Below are 23,519 nucleotides of genomic sequence, written 5' to 3'. Positions count from 1 at the left end.
AGCCTGTATGGGCCTGTTGCCTGAGTCCATCCTCCCTTGGGCAACAGCACCAGGCAACTCCTCAGGCATGAGTAGTCCTGGGCCTGGGAAGCCCATCTTCCAGGGCAGAGTGGGGTGGACAGCATGTTTGAAAGAGCTTAATTTACTGGATCCTTGACAGCAGTAAGTATTGTCTGTTATAATCCTTATGATTTGGAGAACACAATATGCCCTTATTATTTTCACTGTATTTGCTATAAAACAGGGAAGGAAAAACAGTAGTGGTAGTAATTTAGTTGCTAAGTTGTGTCCAACTTTTGCGAGCCCATGGACTGTAGCCTGCCGAGTTCCTCTGTCCATGGGAATCTCCAGGCAAGAAGACTGGAGTGGGTTGCCATGTCCTTCCCCAGGAGATCTTCTTGACCCAGGAATCAAACCCGGGTCTCCTGCATTGCAGGCAGATTCTTTACTGACTGAGCTATGAGGGAACTAATGTGTTTTATAATCCTTGTGACTTGGAGAACACAATATCCCCTTATAATTTTCATTGTATTTTCCATAAAACAACAAGGAAGAAAAAAATGTAAATATTTAGTAAAAGAAATCTGCAAATTTCAGTAGAACTTTAAAGTGACCAGAGATGTTAATCTGTTAAGTGAAATCAGACATCCCTGTTTCTCAGCATTATCTCCAATTGTCAAGATGAACTTTCTGAAAATGGTTTCCTACTTGGAGGAAAGGAATTCTGGAATCATTAACCTTCTCCTGTGTGTCCTTGTGTGTTGGCTTCATTACTACACATACAGATAGTATCAAAGCAGCAGCCATACTTTCTTACAAAACCCACCTGTGCAGAGTCAGAGCCATTAAACCAGTCTTTAAGAAAATTAAGGAAAAAGTGTTGGTCTATTTTCATATTAAGAAAAGGCCTACCAGAATAAACCTGACTGGCACAACTCCAGGTAGAAATATCTATATATTACAGGAAAAGATAAGTCTTTTGGAGAAAATGAACTTATACCAGAATGCATACTTTGGAGGAGTCTACAGCGCTTCTGATGAGCAGTGGTTTGTGTTCCCACTGCCCCTGGAGGCCCCAGGCACCCACTCCTCACTGCAGCTCCGCTATTGGCAGAACCTCAAAACACAGGGGATCCCACAGGGGCCCCTCCCTCTAACAACAGTGGATTGAATGGTTCACAGGTGAGTCTGTATTTGGTATTATTTTTATACCCATCAAAAGAAATCACCTAAGGCTGTAGGCTGCCTCTGTGAAAAGTAATTTTGTTAGCAGAAAGCACCTTGACCTCCACATGCTCCCTAAAGAGGCTGTGCATATTTCTGTGTTTTCACCCCAAACTAGACCAGAGCCCTGCAGCTTGCAGGGAGCTGTGTAAATGATACAAAACTAAAACTTGTCTTAACCTTTGTCATTGATATTTTTAAAGAGTACAGGCCAGCTTTTTTGTACAATGTCTTCAAATGTGTTGTCTGTTAATTTAATTTAGGCTATCATTTTTTTTTCTTCTTTTGGAAGCAAGGGAAATAATACCATAGAAATGATAGTCACTATCTCATACATCAAGAGGCAAGGGTGTCAGTCAATCCATTACTGGTCAAGTTAATTCTGGTCACTTGGTTAGGATTCTGCCTGCCAGGTTTTTCCCCTTTAAACATACAATTCCTCCCTTATTAACTAATTAATCTGGAAAGATACTTTTAGTCTATGCAAAATTCCATCTCCCCCACCTTCCAAATACTCACTTGATATCCATTTATCAGCCAATATTGAATTTTGTGAGTTACTTGTGACAATTATGACTATGCTTTTTGTCAATTTTTCTCCATTTGTTAGTTGGCATTCTACTGCAGGAAGGAGCTTGCCCTTCCTATTTTATATTTAATTAGAATCAGTATAAACTCATAGATTTAAAAAATTTGTGTTATATGAAATTTTAAAATCCTCAGTCCTTTGCTGATTGTTCTTTATACCATTTCAAATGTAATATAATTTCTGTCTACATAGTCTGAAAAATTTAATTTTAAAAATGTTTTTCATTTTTTAAGTAAAATTAAGCATGATTAGCTTTTGGATCAAACACTGGTTTGGAATACCCAAAGCTTCCATTTATTGGAATGGATAATTGTGAGTTGGCTAGTTTTATGAGCATGGTTACTGATTGAGAAGAATGAATTTTCATCAAAACCATACAAGGTAAGCTTACTATAAAATATTATTAGTGTATCTAAACCTTGATCATGGTTCTTGAAAAAACATACAACCCCAATTTGACTCCCAGGGTAAATTAGATGGGTGTGGAATATAGTATGGAGGTTTCACAGGGCTTGGGATATAGTATTCCTTCTATTAATTTTTTTTTTTAATTCAAATAAGCATACATTTCTCTCAGGTTTTCAAAGCATACACTGCTGTTATAATGTTTGAAAAAAATGAGGTAAATTTCCTTAGAACATTAGATTTAAAAATCAAAAGCTCATCAATCCCTAGTCCTTCAGTTTTTAAAGGAAAATCAGCAGCTTATACAGAAAACCTTGTGTTTTCTGAAGAGCTTCTAAAGTGACCTAATGTGTTTCCAGGTACCTTCTTCAATATAAAGACCATGCTGTTGATTCAAGAATAGAATAGATGTAAGCATATGCACAGTACTGTTGTTAGACTTAAGGGGAAAAAAATCTCTTGAGAAGGAATTTATTTTTTATGCCATTAAAATATTTCTAATGTATAGTGGAAAGCCTGTATGGTTTAAAGATTAATATTAATAAAAGGGATGTGTTGAGAGCTAATCACATATCCAATATTGTTCTAAGCAGTGCTTCCCAATTGTCTGGGGTTAAGAATCAGTTTTATTAAAATGTTCAGCCCACGCAAACTAACCAATGATCCCACTGTGCTGCCGACGGCTGCTCACGGCTAATGAGCAGCTCCACCATGTGTACCTCCCCTGTAAGTGTGATACTCACGCTGGTCTCTGGCCTGTTCAGGATCCCACCCATCCTGAGTGTAGATCTTTTTAAAATAGTGAACAGCTGTGAGTTTCTAACTTTTTTGAAATTCCTATCCTTATTTTTAACATAGTTACAAACAGCTTATGGACTGGTACTAGCCCACAGACTATATTGTGACTGTTACTGTCATATTTAATCTTTGCAACAGCCCTCTGGGGGCTTAGATGGTAAAGAATCTGCCTGCAATGCAGGAGACCCAGGCTCAAACCCCCTGGAAAGGGGAATGGCTACCCACTCCAGTATTCTTGCCTGGAGAATATCATGGACAGAGGAGCCTGGCAGGTTACAGTCCGTGGCGTCACAGAGTCAAACACGACTGAGCAACTAACACTTTCCTTTTCTGAGAAACAGACCAGCCTTCTACTTTTCAAAGAAATTGAGGCACACTGGGATTCCCAACCTTGAGAGCCCACGATTAACAGGTAGCAGAACTTGTATCCAAACCCAGTCAGTGCCCAGTGGAGCTAGTATCTGTCCCTGGAAGGCTGACTCCAGAGCTTGTGTTCCTGCCTCTGTGCTTGTGTCATTTTTAACCACATGTGAAGACAGAACAGTTTGGGTTAGGCCAACAGATGAGGACCTCCTCAAATACATCTTCTACAGTCTACAAACCTCCTCCATCTATACACATACTTCTCTCCTCTCCTGGTAATTAATCACCAAGGTCAATGATTCCATCCTTTCTTTTCTTAGATACTTTTTTGTCCATCATCCCAACCAAAGCAGATGTTCAAAGGCAGGAACTATATTCATTTTCCAGATGAAGAAGCTGAGATTCAGAATTTAAGATATTTACCTAAGCATGTACCTAAGGCTACATGGCTATAGGGTGAAAAAGTGAAAGTGTTACTCAGTCATATGCAACTCTTTGCAACTCCATGGACTGTAGCCCTCCAGGTTCCTCTGTCCATGGAATTCTCCAGCAAGAATACGGGAGTGGGTTGCCATGCCCTTCTCTAAGGCATCTTCCCAACCCAGGGATGGAACCCAGGTCTCCTGCAGTGCAGGCAGATTCTTTACCATTTACCAGAACCCATTTCATCAAGGATGGTGCCAGTTTATTGACCTGACACCTTGGCTATTTATTGCTTTCCTTTCACTCTCAACTGTCCCACTTCTGACAGTACATTCTTTGGGCACCCACACTGTTATTGAGTGGCAAAGAACTGGCATTCAGACCTGTGTGACTGGCTCTAAAACCAGGGCTTTCTGTTATCCCAAACTAGCTCTTAGAATGTCAAAATTATAAAGTTAAGAAGGAAGGTTTGCTCTTGGTCAACAGTCATTCAGCAAACATTTATTGTGCACTCACTATGTGACAGTGACTGTGCTGGAAGATGTAATTAAAAAGTGAATAGGGTACAGTTCCAAGTCTCTAGAAGCCCATGGTTTTAAGACCTGCAGACTCCAGTCAGGGCAGGCTATGTAAATTACGGGACCAGGTGCAAAATGGAAAAAGGAGGGCCCCTTGTTTAAAAATTATCTCAAGATGGCAAAAACAGAACACTAACCAAGTGTTCTTAATAAATGAGAGGTGGCTAGAGTATAACAGAAATACGAGTTACCTAGGATGAGGATTGACCTTAAGGTGGCTACAACTGACCCTGTGGATATCTCCCCTACATGGGCCTTGGCTTTTTTAGACCAGAGATCATTAAGGAGAATTACTTCCTCATTTTGACTTAACTGTAAGTAACCAAGAGTTTCCCCCACAGCACATCCTTATCACCTACCTCTGGAGCTGTGACACATGCTGTGGGGGGACATGGAGACGTGCTGTCCTCACTTCCCTTCAAGGACTTGTTGTTCAGCTGCTGGAAGTGCTGCCAGTGGGCAGTCTTCAGTCACCAGTTTTTCTGAAGGCAGCTTCTATGCAATGACCTGTCCAGGTAGAGATATAAAGCCCTGGCCAGTGGACATGTCAGGATAACCTTGAAAGGCCATCTTCACTCCAGAGCCCCCACAGGGTCAGATAAGGTTGCCTGGCCAATATTCCAGCTTGACTTTTTCCCTCTGTATCCTTATCCCATTTCTTCCCTCTTCATTCCACAAGTGTTGATGCCAGGGGCATGCCAACACTTAGCAGCATCCACGTCTGCATCTCAGAGAACCAACCTGCACGAGGTATCAAAAAACATTCCAGTACTTGGGGAGGATTTTTATTTGAACATTACTGTTTATATATATAACATTTTTAAATTGCCAAATAAAATGGTGGAAACAAGGATTTGTGAATGTGGTTACCTTTGGTTTAAAACCCTCAATCTAAAGTTGTCTGACCAAAATGAAAGTTATATATTAATAATAAAAGAAAACTATCATGTTGAACTATATGAAAGTACCATTTTATAGGTTAAAAAAAGGCTGAATGATAGCAGTTACATACACAGAGTTCAATCTAACAGAAAAAATCGATTAACATTTAAATTTAGAGAACTTTACACTTATTAATAACTCATGGATAAAATATATAATTAATGAATCAAATTAGAAATCAGAAACTACATAATACTATGGTTATTGATCAGTGCCAAGTACCAAAACTTGTAGGCTGCAGCTAAAGTGGGACTTAGGGGGTAAAAAAAAGGCTCTATGTAGTTATAAAAAGAAGTAAGTTAAAAATTAATGTTTCCAATTTATAAATTAGAGAAAAAAATCTCAAATGTGGAGGGAAATAAAGAATAATATGAACTAGAAAACAAAAAAAAACTAGAGAGATTCAATCAAGCCAAAAAAATTGATTCTTTGAAAATAGGAAAAAGTCATGTAAGACTATTCATAAAAGACTCAAAGAAAATTAAAAAGCATTAAACCACAGTTATAGATGCTGCAGAAATTAAACATAAGATATTGTGAATAACCTTATGCTAATCAAGCTTAAAATTCACAGAAACAGATTCACTCCTAGAGAAATGAAACTTAACCAAAATTGACTCTGTAGAAATAACAAACTGAATAGTCCTAAAATAATTACCAGAAATTAGCCAGACATTGATGGTTACACAGCATACTGAATATGATTAGTGGCACTGCAACTGTATCTTCAAAAACAGTTATGTGGCAAATTGTTATACATATTTCATGATTAAAAAAATGTAAAAAAATCCTCAATCTAGAAGATAATAGATCATACATATTTTCTTATTTACCAAATCACCTAGAAGGGCTCCTATTTTCAAAAAGTATATTTCTCTCCCTTCTCTTTTAAAATATATAATGTTGTCCTTCTGTATTTTTTCTTTTCCCTGGAGGAAGGATGCCCTGCTCTCATATAATGTCACTTAAACTAATCTACATTTTTTTGTTTTTCCCATTTTCTCTGTACTGTTTTAACCAGAGGTCTTTGGGTAGGATAATAGAGCCCAGTCCTGTTAAAAGAAGTGGTAAGACAAAAAGGCAACTTCACATAGTCTTCAAGTAAATAGAATCCTGTCTAATATAATTGGACAGCAGTATATAATTTGGGGAGAAGCCAAAATCATCTGTGATGACTTCAAATTGTACCTTAGAGAATGAGCTTTGGCTCTGGAGTCGCTCAAGGCACAAAATTTTGTAGACAGCTTTTGCTGGTGGCCTGCATCTCTGATTTGGATAAGAAAAAAATAGTATTATATACAAATAAAAATTGCAAGAGCTTGGGATCAAATTAAGATTTTGTATCTGTAAATATTTGTTGCTGGTGTAAGGAAAATACAATACAGCTTATGCAGTGCAAAAACTATTGGATAAATGCCTTTAGAATAGATGTGACCTTATGGTAGAATTACAATGCTGACTCCAAAAGTAAGTCTGAGGGCTGTCCATTGAAAGCCTTCATAATCACCTGGTCACTGTGAGTGCTATCTGGCTATTTTCTTTTAAAGTGCACCTGAGGAGAAAAAAGACAAAAACATGTTTAGAAGTTTTAAGGTCCTCCTCTCTAAGGCAATGTATTTCTAGGCTTCCCCAGTGGTCTAGTGGTAAGAATTCACTTGCCAAAGCAAAGGGACACAGGTTTGATCCCTGGTCCAGGAAGATCCTGCATGCCGTGAAACAACTGGGCTCATGCACTACAACTACTGAGGGTGTGTGCCACAACTACTGAAGCCTGAGCACCCTGGAAGCTGTGCTCTGCAACAAGAGAAGCCACCTCAATGAGAACCCCAAGCACACTGGAAGCTGTGCTCTGCAACGAGAGAAGCCACCGCAATGAGAACCCCGAGCACCCTGGAACCTGTGCTCTGCAACGAGAGAAGCCACCGCAATGAGAACCCCGAGCACCCTGAAGAAGCCCATAGTCCACACTTGCCACAACTAGAAAATGCATGCACACATCAACAAAGACACAATGCAGCCAAAAATAAGTAAACAAAATTTTAAAAGTTGACATTCTGACAGCTTGTTCTCTTAAGAGGATTAAGCACATGCAGAAATAATGCCAAGAAGATACTCAACTGGGATGGGAATCAGGATAAGTATTTTGTTATGTCTTTCCATAGAGGTGACCTGAGCCAGTGGCAGGACTGAAATCCAACACTGATGTTCTGTCACCCTGTGAACCTGGGTGATGGTCCAGCCTTGGCTACCATGTGACAGAAGGAGCAGTGTTCTCAGACTTGACACAGAACGCAGTATCTAGGGCAGCCCTCAGCCTCCCCCAGCAATTGCCCCTCTGTGATCCCTGGACCAGGTGACCTTGGGTGAGCCCTGGACCCAATCTCCAAATCTATGATATGGATAAAAATGGACCATCATGAGATTAAGCAAAATCATACATGTGAGAACAATGTACAATAAATTATAAATAACTAGACAAATGTAACTTACCATTAATATTGTTAGAGTAGGTGCAGGATTACTAGACCAGGAATACAAGATTTCTAGTTCTATGACCTATGTTTACTTCTGCATGTATGTTACACTTGATTTAAAACATTCATTGAAATAAAAGGTTTTTAATTCTGTATCTGTTGCAAACTTAGCTTAACACCAGTTATATATTAGTACATAGGGCCATCTGCCTTCTAAGGGGTCTTAGTTTCCTCACCTGTAAAATGAGGGTGTTGAATCGTATTATCTTATATGGACCTATCTAAAATTCTGTGATTAATTTCCCATTACTCAGATCAGATCAGATCAGTCACTCAGTCGTGTCCGACTCTTTGCGACCCCATGAATCGCAGCACGCCAGGCCTCCCTGTCCATCACCAACTCCCGGAGTTCACTCAGACTCACGTCCATCGAGTCAGTGATGACATCCAGCCATCTCATCCTCTGTTGTCCCCTTCTCCTCCTGCCCCCAATCCCTCCCACCATCAGAGTCTTTTCCAATGAGTCAACTCTTCGCATGAGGTGGCCAAAGTACTGGAGTTTCAGCTTTAGCATCATTCCTTCCAAAGAAATCCCAGGGCTGATCTCCTTCAGAATGGACTGGTTGGATCTCCTTGCAGTCCAAGGGACTCTCAAGAGTCTTCTCCAACACCACAGTTCAAAAGCATCAATTCTTCAGCACTCAGCCTTCTTCACAGTCCAACTCTCACATCCATACATGACCACTGGAAAAACCATAGCCTTGACTAGATGGACCTTTGTTGGCAAAGTAATGTCTCTGCTTTTGAATATGGTATCTAGGTTGGTCATAACTTTCCTTCCAAGGAGTAAGCGTCTTTTAATTCCATGGCTGCAGTCACCATCTGTAGTGATTTTGGAGCCCAGAAAAATAAAGTCTGACACTGTTTCCCCATCTATTTCCCATGAAGTGATGGGACCAGATGCCATGATCTTCGTTTTCTGAATGTTGAGCTTTAAGCCAACTTTTTCACTCTCCACTTTCACTTTCATCAAGAGGCTTTTGAGTTCCTTTTCACTTTCTGCCATAAGGGTGGTATCATCTGCATATCTGAGGTTATTGATATTTCTCCCAGCAATCTTGATTCCAGCTTGTGTTTCTTCCAGTCCAGCGTTTCTCATGATGTACTCTGCATATAAGTTAAATAAACAGGGTGACAATATACAGCCTTGACGAAATCATTTTCCTATTTGGAACAAGTCTGTTGTTCCATGTCCAGTTCTAACTGTTGCTTCCTGACCTGCATACAAATTTCTCAAGAGGCAGATCAGGTGTTCTGGTATTCCCATTTCTTTCAGAATTTTCCACAGTTTATTGTGATCCACACAGTCAAAGGCTTTGGCATAGTCAATAAAGCAGAAATAGATGTTTTTCTGGAACTCTCTTGCTTTTTCCATGATCCAGCAGATGTTGGCAATTTGATCTCTGGTTCCTCTGCCTTTTCTAAAACCAGCTTGAACATCAGGAAGTTTACGGTTCACATACTGCTGAAGCCAATGTCTTGATAATATACAATAGTAACAGTTTTTAATAGAAGACTTTGACACATAGGTGAGGACACTTTTCTTTGATGTGAAATACCTAAGCTCAAAAGACCAAAAGGGTTTGGGAGATTCCTGGCTGTTCTGTGACTAGGTTATACAGGGAATCACAAATGACTATCAAATGTTCAGAAGTACGGTTTGACTGGGAGACACACTAGAGTGGTTGAAAGCACTCTGATTTTCAGGCATAAAAATATATATAGGACACCAAGTGCAGCTGCTCTATACCTGCATACAATATAAGTACTTTGAAAAGTTCAGAATACAGACTGTCATCCCTGAACCTAAATTTGAATGACTCTGTCAACCATTCACCCAGTTCTGTGACCCTGTGCAATTTCCTACCCTTTGAACAGTGGAAGGTACAGCTTTTCATTTCTTCATTTATGAGGAGGAAGAATGAGATGAAACAGGAACAGATGGAACTTAGGCTATATTTTAGATAAACTTTTCATAAAGAAGTACTTACATACTGGGACATGTTTTATTTAAGTGATATTTTAAATATTACACAAGTAATTTTATTCTACATACAAATGAAAATCTGGGAAATGCAGAAAAGTATAAAGAAGGAAATATGACCCATGATTTACTGTCCAGAGATAAAGTTTCAATGGGAAGCTTCATTCCACCCTGAGCCATGCATCTCAAGGGGCAAGAACACCAGACCTTCCCTCCCTCCATCAACCCCACTCCCACCTTGTTCCAGAAAGAATTACAGGAAGCTACATGACATTGGCTAAGTCCTTCAACCAAACCTCAGTTACCACATTTGTAGGACCTGACCATTGTTAGGAAGATGCCACGTGACCTGAATGCTATCCATTGAGAACCCTTCTCACACTCTGTACACTGCTTAGTACTTCACACACGTCATCTCTGAGAAAGTGCTTTGTAAACCTTCAAGCACCATTCTGACTATGGAGTTAGGTATTGTGAGTTCTTGATTTGTCCTGATGACTATTTCATCTTCTAGAAGGTAGAGGAAGCATGGGGGGTAACTGGACCTCAGTCTAAACAACAGAGAATTAGGGAGAAAGGGACAGTATCAGGTAGATATTTTCTCTACAGATTAGAAAACAGAAGAGACCTACACTTTTCCCTGGTAGATCTTAAACCTAAAATATTCCAAAAATTTTTCCTTAAACTCTCAAATTTGCTGGATGTCCCTTGATAGCACTTGTATTACAAATGTGCTGAGCACCAATCAGAATGAAATGTAAAGGTTCTGCAAGATGAAAGTGTTCTATGCTCCATGCGAATCAAAATCCAGAGTCCAAGCATGTGGGAAGCCCAATCTGCCATCTCTCACTTATTAACATGAGTGAGCACACATCGTGACCCCACCCCACCACTGCTGCGTATTCTCAGATCTGCCTTCCACCTGCCACATGTTATTAAGACCCAGTCATGAAGCTTAGTTTCTGGAAGCTTCTAATTGAAAAGGGCACAAAGTGCTTGTTACCAGACCCCTAGTGTTAAGAGTGAACCCTAGAGACGAACTTTAATCACAGCTCTCTGCAGCAGGCTCACCTCTTTTGCTCTTTGAGCGAGAGCAGCAGCCTCAGTCTCGCCCAGTTGTTGTGCCATCTTGTACAATAGACTATTTTTATTGTGCATCAAAATATGTGGCTTATCATATTCTTCCAGTTTCCCTGAATCCAAGACCTGTTAATCAGCAGAAAAAAATAAAACCCATAGTATACAGTGTTTTGCAATAAAGTATTATAACTCAGACAATATTTTGTAAAGGGACAGGAGGAGAAGAATAGAGAAAATTTATTTGGGTGGTAGACCTGGCTGGTGTTTTAATGGTTTGATTGCCTTGTTCTACTAGGCAGACAAAGGCCTAACGTGACCTTTTATTATAACATTATAGGAAAGAAAGAAAAATGAAAGTTTTCAGCAGTGTGAAATATTTTAAATTCTGCCAAGGGGATTTGGGGTGGTTATCATTAGTCTTTTAGCTCAAACTCTGAGCTTTGAAGGTTATTTATACAGATACACAGAGTTGGGAAATTTCCTGGTTCAAGAAAATCAAACTCAATTTATGTAAAAACCAGGTTAATTTCAGACAAACCAGATGGCAGTGACCTGACAGCAAATTAATTGTCAAGTTGGTTTGATCTGAACAATATTTGGGAAAAAAGTAAATGTCTCCAGAATTTCATTAGGGTTGTAAACTAAACAATTGCTTGCAGTATCACTAAACAGAGGACATTGCAACCATCAAGCCACCACAACTCCGGGAGTTGGTGATAGACAGGGAGGCCTGGAATGCTGCAATTCATAGGGTCACAAAGAGTCAGACACGACTGAGCGACTGAACTGAACTGAACTGAAGTGGGGCAGAATACCCTGTCTGAGAGGTTAAGATGCTTCTTTAGCTTAACTTTGTAGTTTATTACTCTCAGACTGAAAGACTGGCAAAAGGAGCTGCTACATAGCAGCATTAGCAGAAGTGCTCTATACAGAAGAAATCTCTAGAAATCCAATTTTTTCTTTGAATAAGGCTAAAGAAGCAAGTAAGAAATTGAGCTTCAAATTCTAATGCTCATAGCCCACACATAACCCGGGTTGGTAGCCCAATCTGAACTGCAGAGGATGTGAATCTGTTTTCACAAAATGTCTTTCTTTGCTCCTTTTTTTTTTTTTTTAATTTCTTCAGGGGCCTGTCGTTTGGCCCTTTTGTGCACACTGATATTCCCCTAGCTGAAAATTAAGAGGGAGAGGAAGAGGCTCTTAACTCTGCCTTTCTATTTATTAGTGACTTTGCGTAATGGTTTTACAGTAGAAAAGAGAGTCTGAAACCACTGGCTTAAATGACATAGCTATAAAAATACTTCTGATGTTAGGTGGTACTTAGTTCTTCATTTAGGTCATATTTAGAGTAACTGTATCTTAATAGAATACACTGAAACTCTAAATGGGAAGCAGGTTGTTTTTTTCCATATCTAGGTATCACAGTTAATTCCATCCCATGGCATCTAATTGGAAACATTGTCTCATTGTCCAGTTAATTTTTTGTTTACTCCTGTGAATCATTGCTAAGGATGGCTTTCTCAAAAGAGTTCAAGAATAATTGAGTCTGTCACTGTTGCTAAGTCACTTCAGTCGCGTCTGACTCTGTGTGACCCCATAGACGGCAGCCCACCAGGCTCCCCGTCCCTGGGGTTCTCCAGGCAAGAACACTGGAGTGGGTTGCCAGTCACATCCACATAGTAATTTAAAAGCTCTATAATATGCCGTGTCACTTTAGATGACCCCAATTGTGTAGTTTTACTTAAACATAGCACAATAAAACATAACTACTCTTCTTGATGTTGAAGAAGAAAAAATGCAGTTTTAAAACACAGGTCTCTATCACCTGTGGTAAATTAATCTAAGAAAGGGTAGACAAGGGCAGGGATATGGCAGGGAGATTCAAGAGAGATTCACTCCTGTGAATCATTGCCATCCTTAGCAATGATTCACAGGAGTAAACAAAAATTAACTGGACAATGAGACAATGTTTCCAATTAGATGCCATGGGATGGAATTAACTGTGATACCTAGATATGGAAAAAACAACCTGCTTCCTGTTTAGAGTTTCAGTGTATTCTATTGATACAGTTACTATAAATATGACCTAATTCATGTTGATGTATGGCAGAAATGAAACCAATATTGTAAAGCAATTATCCTTCTATTAAAATACATTAATTAAAGAATATATATATATATATATATATATATATATATATATATATATATATAATGGAGAAGACAGTCTCTTCAGCAAGTGGTGCTGGGAAAGCTGGACAGCTACATGAGAATCAATAAAATTTGAATACTCCCACACATCACATACAAAAATAAAACGGTTTAAAGACCTAATATAAGACATGACACCATAAAACTCCTAGAAGACAAATATGAAAGACATTCTCAGACATAAATTGTAGCAATGTTTTCTTAGATCAGTCTCTCAAAGCAAAATAAATAAAAGCAAAAATAAACAAATGGGACCTAATCAAACTTAGAAACTTCTGCACAGAAAAAGAAATCGTCAACAAAATGAAAAGACAACCTACAGACTGGGAAAAAATATTTGCAAATGATGCCATCGACAAGGGGTTAACGAAAAGGTAAGGGGTTAATATCTATAGACAGTTCACACAACTCAATTTTCCTTTGAGGGATGATTTTCTTATTTTATAATGCCACATCCTAATGTTTATAAACCAGCAGGGAAAGAACAAAGAAAGAGAGAAGATGAAAATGAGAGAGAGGAGGAATAGAAGGAGGAAGGAAGGAAATAAAGCTAAGGAAGGAAATTATTGGATTATTAAATTACTAAGGAAGAAAGAACCAATGAAACCTGGAAGATACTAGACAGACATCCAGAAACCAGAACTTGGAGCCTGCTGTGTGTGTAGTCCAGATCTACCGTGTAAGAGAGCTGCTGGTTGTTTATCTGTAGTATCTCAGCCCCCATCCACTTTTCTTTTTCTACTCTCATCTGTGATGCAGGGGCTGGGTTTCTGCAAATCACGTTTCAGAGTACCCTTGGTCTGCTGGCCCACTGTTAGGTTCTGCCAGTAGCTGGCACTCGAGGAACACTGAAAGTGGGAGTCAGAGCCAGTGGTCTATCTGGTTTCTGCTCCTCATGCAGCATCACCTCAGCAGTGAGATGTGACTCCAGCTCCCAACTCCTATTAGCACATGGAGAACCAGCCCCATTCTGCTCCCTCACAAATACGACCAGAACCTGGGCAGGGACTTCTCCTTGGAGGTCTGAGCACTGACTCTTTAGAGCTTCTCCTCTGAGTTCTTAGGTCTGGAGATCTCTCCTAGGACATGATAGCTGCTTCCTAAAATTATTACCCCAGTGTTTCATTTTTCTAGCCCTCTGATTTCTATGTAGCAAATTTCCTGTATTAAGTCCTTTCTGTAGAAACACTTTGTTTTTCTCATTAGGCCCTTTCTTCTCATAGACTCACCTCTGACAGCAACAGCTGTGAAATCCTGCAACCTTAGCCAACAACTTCTCAGCAGTCTAAATGAAATGCTAATTTTTTGATTAAGGGAATACAAAAATGCTGAAGCAGTTGTGACTCAGCCAAAATGATGGTGTTCTACCTCTCTGAAATATGAAGTCATAACTTGGATTTGGCATATTTTCAGGGTTGGACATCTTTTAAAAAAATGACAATTTAATAAACTTTTAACTCATTATTGACCAGAGATGCATTGATACATCTTTTGTTACCTGAATGTTACTGACCAGAGATGTTTCAATATTCACTTACATAACAAATCACCAGCCATGGTGTTAGTTTTTGCAAAAATCCCCTGGTCAATAATGTGTTAATATAAAAATAAGAAATTACTGGATATATTATTTAATAGCACATTCTGAAAGTATAGTTAAGTACTTGAGTTATTGTCAGGAATGAGAGGAGAAACCGAGAAAATTAAATTACTGGAGGTTCCTGTCACATTGTGCAAAGAAGGGTAAGTTGAAGGACTGAGCATAAATGGAAACAACTGAGACTCTGCAAGTGAGGGGTCTTACCATTATCCTGTTACTGTCAACAACGCTGCTCAATCTGTTTGTGATGGTTAGCACAGTGCACCGAACAAGTGTCCCATGGATTATTTTTTGTATTAACTCATCAGTTCTAGAATTAAAGAAGTGAATTTCATTCAGTACTGACTCGAAAAGTTGACTTAAGATTTTAAAATATCATATGATATTTTTATAATGTTTTTATTTATTTTTTAAAAAATTATTTATTGTTTTTAATATAAATTTATTTATTTTAATTGGAGGCTAATTACTTTACAATATAATGTTTTTTAAATGGACACTTTAAGGCAAAATCTTGTTCCTAAAAACATAAGTATAAAAGCTCTTAGAAGTTTACTATTTTTCATAAAACAATGGGAAATAGTCTTCCCTTAAAATTGCTTGAAAGTATCAGGAACTGGATTTAGGAATCTAGCTCTCTCAGGATGCCTCATAATAACATTAACACCATATAACATGTCTTGGTTTCTTCTTTTGTTTCCTGGAATTAATATTAACAAGAGATACATTTAAGGGAATGAGAGCTCTTAGAAATTTTTCTTAGCATCACTAAAAGATTTCCATTTACCACATTTCAATCTTGGATACCAGGTTTTATAGATCTCAGCTCATTACCTTGGATCCACGTTTGATGTGGCTTCATCCATAATCAGTATCCTACTTTTCCTGAGAATAGCCCTGGCAAGGCACAACAGCTGTCTCTGTCCAACACTCAAGTTTGATCCTGATTCTGCTAATTCAGTATCCATTTTACCAGGAAGACCTTGGATGGTTTCTTTAAGTTGTACCTGTGGATACAGAAAGAACATTTTCCTAAACAAACTACTACTGAATAGATAAGCCTCCTGGGCTTCCCTTGTGACTCAGCTGGTAAAGAACCCACCTGCAATGCTGGAGACCTGGGTAATCCCTGGTTGGGAAAATCTCCTGCAGAAAGGAAAGGCTACCCACTCCAGTATTCTGACCTGGAGAATTCCGTGGACTGTATTGTCCATGGAGTCGCAAAGAATCAGACACGACTGAGCAACTTTCACTTTCACTTAGACATTAGAGCTTTGAAGTCCTTACGACTTCTTATGTACATGTACAGCCAGATAATGGAGAGAGCTATTACCAATTGGTGTTCACTGAGAAAGATGGTAGAGTCTAGTTAGGACAGAAAGATATCAGTGTCCCTTACATTTTGTGGAAGCTTCTTCTCAAAAAGAAAGGCTAGTGTGGGCAGGATCAAGCCCGTGAAATGCCATTAATAGATGGGGAAGTGCTTTTACTAGAGCAGGACAGCAGTAAATGAAGTAAAAGGAGAGCCTGTTCACCCAAATACAAGGCCCGGGTAAATGGACAGGTGATCTGTCACCACTGCAAGGACTGAACCACGTGGTTCCTGATGTACAGGCTATTGACACTCAGATTTCTGTATCTTGGTTTCCTGTGTGATGAGACATACTTGCATCCTAACAGAGACACTATCAATGTTGAACATTTAACTGCATGCTCCCAGTTTGGACATAACAGACCATGTTCCTAATTGTATATATCCTAGTATCTAAGGTGTTTTGCCCTTCCAACAAAAGCAACACATCAATGATTCATTTCCAGAGTATTATCTACTGTACTCTTTTAGCCTTTGAGTGATAAAGTGCTCACTCATATGAGTTCCTACTCATGTTATATCTGTAGAGCTGCCCTTGCTTTTTAGGTGCCCCAATTGGCACTAATTTCTGATAAGCCTTCTTCAGTTGACCATCAGCTGGCTATTATTCAACATATGAAAAATGTATTTTTGGCATATTCTGAAAAATAACCAAGATGAGTTGGGCTCCATTCTTAGGACTGTCTTCTTTTTGAATGTCCATATTTGCCAAGAGTGAAGGAGGACATAGATTAAGGGAATTTAAAAACTTCTTTAAAAAGTATATTTTTCTTTTAATGGAAGTTCTTAAAGAAGAAAACATATTGGTGCCCTCCACTCACTTGCAGGTCAACTCTATGAGTTTGGGTCTGCAGGTTCCATTTAGAATCTTTTAAAAACCAATGACTTGGGTTTTTAGTTCACTTGAAAATTGACCTCACTGCTTTAGTGACAACTCTTAGAGTGAGGAATCATCCCATCATTCTGTTTCTCCAGAAATTATTTATTTATGACATTTGTATGTTTTTCCATGAAAGATGTGGTAGTTTTTCTTTTTAAAAGTCATAAAGAAACAATTCCTAGAGAAATAAAGTGATGGAATGATTTCTTGCTCTAAGACATATCAACAAAGTAAAGGGTCAATTCCAGAAGCAATACATGGAAACTACTCACTTCACTTTGTGAAATGAACTCGTGTTTATTGCTTTTCACAGAAAGCTCCAAATGTAGTTTAAATAAAGGTAGATCTTAGTGTTGTCTACCACTTCCACTACCTCATCATTTTCAGAATTGTGAGGGTACTAAATTTTGGCTGGTACAGATGAATTAAGTTTGGGCCAAGTACTAAGGTAGCTTTTGACAGGATTTGTCTCCCAGTTAACATTTCCTCTCTGTCCATGGAACAACGTGTTCTAAAATTCTGGAGTAATTTTAGTACCTGAGATCTTCACAGATCTTCACAGATCTTCAGCTGGGGAACAAATAGAAAAATAATTTTCCAGTACTTCCAGTTTTTTTTTTTTTTTTAAGACACCATGCTATCACCATTAAATATACCCTGTGGTTTCAAGATCAGTGGATCATTCTATCTTTATCTTTGACTGTTAATATACTCACTTCTTCTCTTCTAGAATTTCACTGTAGAAAGACTCACAAATTTAAATGAAATCAGGAGTGCACAACTTCAAATAGAAGGTGAAGTAGTCAGCCTGATTTAGGAAAATAAAATCCCCATGTTGTTGGAAAGCAGGGTGGGTGTGTAAAGACTGGGTGCTGACATCCTTCAGAAATCAGAATTACTGGCAGGAAATCATCAGGCCTCCAAATCTGCTTGCTCACAGTCAAAGTTCATCTGTATATTTCAGAGCTATCCTTGGAAGAATGACACTAAATGACAAATGCATCAATTCAAAACAACATGGACAACTGGTCATTTGGATTTGTGTAAAAAAAAAAAAAAAAAAAATTTTTTTAAAGAAATAAGCCACACTTCGAACCCAAAACAATAAAGTAAATGGCAATGGGATCATACTTATCAGTAATTACCTTGAACGTAAATGGGTTGAATGCCCCAACCAAAAGACAAAGACTGGCTGAATGGATACAAAAACAAGACCCCGACATATGTTGTCTACAAGAGACCCACCTCAAAACAGGGGACACATACAGACTGAAAGGGAAGGGCTGGAAAAAGATCTTCCATGCAAATAGGAACCAAAAGAAAGCTGGAGTAGCAATACTCATATCAGATAAAATAGACTTTAAAATAAAGGCTGTGAAAAGAGACAAAGAAGGTCACTACATAATGATCAAAGGATCAATCCAAGAAGAAGATATAACAATTATAAATATATATGCACCCAACACAGGAGCACCGCAGTATGTAAGACAAATGCTAACAAGTATGAAAGGAGAAATTAACAATAACACAATAATAGTGGGAGACTTTAATACCCCTCTCACACCTATGGATAGATCAACTAAGCAGAAAATTAACAAGGAAACACAAACTTTAAATGATACAATAGACCAGTTAGACTTAATTGATATCTATAGGACATTTCATCCCAAAACAATGAATTTCACCTTTTTCTCAAGCGCACATGGAACCTTCTCCAGGATAGATCACATCATGGGCCATAAAGCTAGCCTTGGTAAATTCAAAAAAATTGAAATCATTCCAAGCATCTTTTCTGACCACAATGCAGTAAGATTAGATCTCAATTACAGGAGAAAAACTATTAAAAATTCCAACATACGGAGGCTGAACAACACACTGCTGAATAACCAACAAATCACAGAAGAAATCAAAAAAGAAATCAAAATTTGCATAGAAACGAATGAAAATGAAAACACAACAACCCAAAACCTGTGGGACAGGGTAAAAGCAGTCCTAAGGGGAAAGTTCATAGCAATACAGGCACACCTCAAGAAACAAGAAAAAAGTCAAATAAATAACCTAACTCTACACCTAAAGCAACTAGAAAAGGAAGAAATGAAGAACCCCAGGGTTAGTAGAAGGAAAGAAATCTTAAAAATTAGAGCAGAAATAAATGCAAAAGAGACCATAGCAAAAATCAACAAAACCAAAAGCTGGTTCTTTGAAAGGATAAATAAAATTGACAAACCATTAGCCAGACTCATCAAGAAACAAAGGGAGAAAAATCAAATCAACAAAATTAGAAACGAAAATGGAGAGATCACAACAGACAACACAGAAATACAAAGGATCATAAGAGACTACTATCAACAATTATATGCCAATAAAATGGACAACGAGGAAGAAATGGACAAATTCTTGGAAAAGTACAACTTTCCAAAACTGGACAAGGAAGAAATAGAAAATCTTAACAGACCCATCACAAGCACGGAAATTGAAACTGTAATCAAAAATCTTCCAGCAAACAAAAGCCCAGGTCCAGACGGCTTCACAGCTGAATTCTACCAAAAATTTAGAGAAGAGCTAACACCTATCCTGCTCAAACTCTTCCAGAAAATTGCAAAGGAAGGTAAACTTCCAAACTCATTCTATGAGGCTACCATCACCCTAATACCAAAACCTGACAAAGATCCCACAAAAAAAGAAAACTACAGGCCAATATCACTGATGAACATAGATGCAAAAATCCTTAACAAAATTCTAGCAATCAGAATCCAACAACACATTAAAAAGATCATACACCATGACCAAGTGGGCTTTATCCCAGGGATGCAAGGATTCTTCAATATCCGCAACTCAATGAATGTAATACACCACATTAACAAATTGAAAAATAAAAACCATATGATTATCTCAATAGATGCAGAGAAAGCCTTTGACAAAATTCAACATCCATTTATGATAAAAACTCTCCAGAAAGCAGGAATAGAAGGAACATACCTCAACATAATAAAAGCTGTATATGACATACCCACAGCAAACATTATCCTCAATGGTGAAAAATTGAAAGCATTTCCTCTAAAGTCAGGAACAAGACAAGGGTGCCCACTTTCACCATTACTATTCAACATAGTTTTGGAAGTTTGGGGCACAGCAATCAGAGCAGAAAAAGAAATAAAAGGAATCCAAATTGGAAAAGAAGAAGTAAAACTCTCACTATTTGCAGATGACATGATCCTCTACATAGAAAACCCTGAAGACTCCACCAGAAAATTACTAGAATTAATCAATGACTATAGTCAAGTTGCAGGATATAAAATCAACACACAGAAATCCCTTGCATTCCTATACACTAATAATGAGAAAACAGAAAGAGAAATTAAGGAAACAATTCCATTCACCATTGCAACAGAAAGAATAAAATACTTAGGAATATATCTACCTAAAGAAACTAAAGACCTATATATAGAAAACTATAAAACACTGGTGAAAGAAATCAAAGAGGACACTAATAGATGGAGAAATATACCATGTTCATGGATTGGAAGAATCAATATAGTGAAAATGAGTATACTACCCAAAGCAATTTATAGATTCAACGCAATCCCTATCAAGCTACCAACAGTATTCTTCACAGAGCTAGAACAAATAATTTCACAATTTGTATGGAAATACAAAAAACCTCGAATAGCCAAAGCGATCTTGAGAAAGAAGAATGGAACTGGAGGAATCAACCTACCTGACTTCAGGCTCTACTACAAAGCCACAGTTATCAAGACAGTATGGTACTGGCATAAAGACAGACATATAGATCAATGGAACAAAATAGAAAGCCCAGAGATAAATCCACGCACATATGGACACCTTATCTTTGACAAAGGAGGCAAGAATATACAATGGATTAAAGACAATCTCTTTAACAAGTGGTGCTGGGAAATCTGGTCAACCACTTGTAAACGAATGAAACTAGAACACTTTCTAACACCATACACAAAAATAAACTCAAAATGGATTAAAGATCTAAACGTAAGACCAGAAACTATGAAACTCCTAGAGGAGAACATAGGGAAAACACTCTCTGACATACATCACAGCAGGATCCTCTATGACCCACCTCCCAGAATATTGGAAATAAAAGCAAAAATAAACAAATGGGACCTAATTAACCTTAAAAGTTTCTGCACATCAAAGGAAACTATTAGCAAGGTGAAAAGACAGCCTTCAGAATGGGAGAAAATAATAGCAAATGAAGCAACTGACAAACAAGTAATCTCAAAAATATACAAGCAACTCCTACAGCTCAACTCCAGAAAAATAAATGACCCAATCAAAAAATGGGCCCAAGAACTAAATAGACATTTCTCCAAAGAAGACATACAGATGGCTAACAAACATATGAAAAGATGCTCAACATCACTTATTATCAGAGAAATGCAAATCAAAACCACTATTAGGTACCATTTCACACCAGTCAGAATGGCTGCAATCCAAAAGTCTACATATAATAAATGCTGGAGAGGGTGTGGAGAAAAGGGAACCCTCTTACACTGTTGGTGGGAATGCAAACTAGTACAGCCACTATGGAGAACAGTATGGAGATTCCTTAAAATAGAATAGAACTGCCTTATGATCCAGCAATCCCACTGCTGGGCATACACATTGAGGAAACCAGAAGGGAAAGAGACACGTGTACCCCAATGTTCATCACAGCACTGTTTATAATAGCCAGGACATGGAAGCAACCTAGATGTCCATCAGCAGATGAATGGATAAGAAAGCCATGGTACATATACACAATGGAGTATTACTCAGCCATTAAAAAGAATATATTTGAATCAGTTCTAATGAGGTGGATGAAACTGGAGCCTATTATACAGAGTGAAGTAAGCCAGAAAGAAAAACACCAATACAGTATACTAACGCATATATATGGTATTTAGAAAGATGGTAACAATAACCCTGTGTACAAGACAGCAAAAGAGACACTGATGTATAGAACAGTCTTATGGACTCTGTGGGAGAGGGAGAGGGTGGGAAGATTTGGGAGAATGGCATTGAAACATGTAAAATATCATGTATGAAACGATTTGCCAGTCCAGGTTCTATGCACGATACTGGATGCTTGGGGCTAGTGCACTGGGACGACCCAGAGGGATGTTATGGGGAGGGAGGAGGGAGGAGGGTTCAGGATGGGGAACTCATGTATACCTGTGGCGGATTCATTTTGATATTTAGCAAAACTAATACAATTATGTAAAGTTTAAAATACAATTAAAAAAATATTTAATACCAAAAGACTGATTTGGGAGAATGGCATTAAAACATGTATAATATCATATAAGAAATGAATTGCCAGTCCAGATTTGATGCAGGATACAGGATGCTTGGGGCTGGTGCACTGGGATGACCCAGAGGGATGGTATGGGGAGAGAGGTGGGAGGAGGGTTCAGGAGTGGGAACACGTGTACACCCGTGGCAGATTCATGTTGATGTATGGCAAAACCAATACAATATTGTAAAGTAATTAGCCTCCAATTAAAAAAATAAAATATTGAAAAAATATTTAATACCTATTAAGGGTTACTTTTTAAAAGCAAAAGATTAATCTAGGTCCTATGAAAAATTGGAAAGTCTAACTGTATTTTAGAAGTCTAAATACAGTTTCTGCAATCAATTTGCAAAACTAGGGCCAATACACAAAATAATTTGTATCAAAGTATACAAACCAACAGCAAATTAACAAGTCAAAATCCTTTATGCAAGGGTGAGGAAATTCACAGAAGTGGACCAAAAGGACATATAATACAAATAACAGAAAATTCTCTAGAAATGAACATATCCATTAAAAAACTTAGCACATCTCCAGGGTCTCTAACCTACATTCATTCTGCAGCATTAAAAGAACCTGATTGTCAATAAGTAACTATCACATTCCAATTATATAATTTACCTTTATAGATACTTTCTTCTTAAACTTCATAGCATTTTATTAGTATGATCTCATTTATCTTTCAGTTAATAATGAAAAACTACTTAGTTGCCTCAACTTAATTGATATTCCTTAAGACCAGAGGAGTAAAGTGAACATTTCAAGGTAATTAAGGTAAATAATTCACTTAGTCACTTAGTAGAATTTGAACCCATAATTATAAATTCTAGTTTAGTGTTGTATTTTAAGATAAGAAAATGTATCTAGTTGATTTGGGTATTAGGGGAAAAGCTAAAATGAAAGCATATGGCACTATCTTGTTGCTTTCCATCACTATTATATACATATTTTAATTTACTCATGTACCCATTTCATCAGTGTTCTCCTAGCAGGTAAACAAAGTCAGTTAAACCAATAAACTCTCTTTAATTACCTGAAAGTGAAAAGTGAAAGTGAAAGTTCCTCATTCGAGTCCAACTCTTTGTGATCCCATGGACTATACAGTCCATGGAATTCTCCAGGCCAGAATACTGGAGTGGGTAGCCTTTCCCTTCTCCAGAGGATCTTCCCAACTCTGCACTACTACAAGTGTACATAATCATATACTGATGCTAACAAGTTAATTTCG

General features: G+C 38.0%; 2 protein-coding genes across 3 annotated transcripts in view; both read right to left on the bottom strand.

The window, feature by feature from the left end:
- Positions 1-2,994, bottom strand: part of LOC133258042 (uncharacterized) — a 36,711-nt gene extending 33,717 nt beyond the window's left edge. The window contains exon 1 of the mRNA XM_061434376.1: positions 2,910-2,994. Within this exon, the coding sequence (XP_061290360.1) occupies positions 2,910-2,994 (85 nt within the window). The remainder of the gene's footprint in view (positions 1-2,909) is intronic.
- Positions 109-23,519, bottom strand: part of LOC133258050 (ATP-binding cassette sub-family C member 4-like) — a 334,436-nt gene continuing 311,025 nt past the window's right edge. The window contains exons 28-31 of one of the 2 annotated variants that reach the window (XM_061434385.1): positions 15,566-15,738; positions 14,936-15,041; positions 10,912-11,046; positions 109-6,874 (exon numbers count right to left, since the gene is read on the bottom strand). In XM_061434385.1, coding sequence (XP_061290369.1) covers positions 6,854-6,874; positions 10,912-11,046; positions 14,936-15,041; positions 15,566-15,738 — 435 coding nt within the window. In that variant the 3' untranslated portion in view covers positions 109-6,853. The remainder of the gene's footprint in view (positions 6,875-10,911; positions 11,047-14,935; positions 15,042-15,565; positions 15,739-23,519) is intronic. The other variant, XM_061434384.1, reaches the window with a different exon arrangement.

Source organism: Bos javanicus, chromosome 12, assembly GCF_032452875.1.
Source record: "Bos javanicus breed banteng chromosome 12, ARS-OSU_banteng_1.0, whole genome shotgun sequence".
NCBI classification, from domain to species: domain Eukaryota; kingdom Metazoa; phylum Chordata; class Mammalia; order Artiodactyla; family Bovidae; genus Bos; species Bos javanicus.
This window is presented reverse-complemented; position numbering and strand designations above follow the sequence as displayed.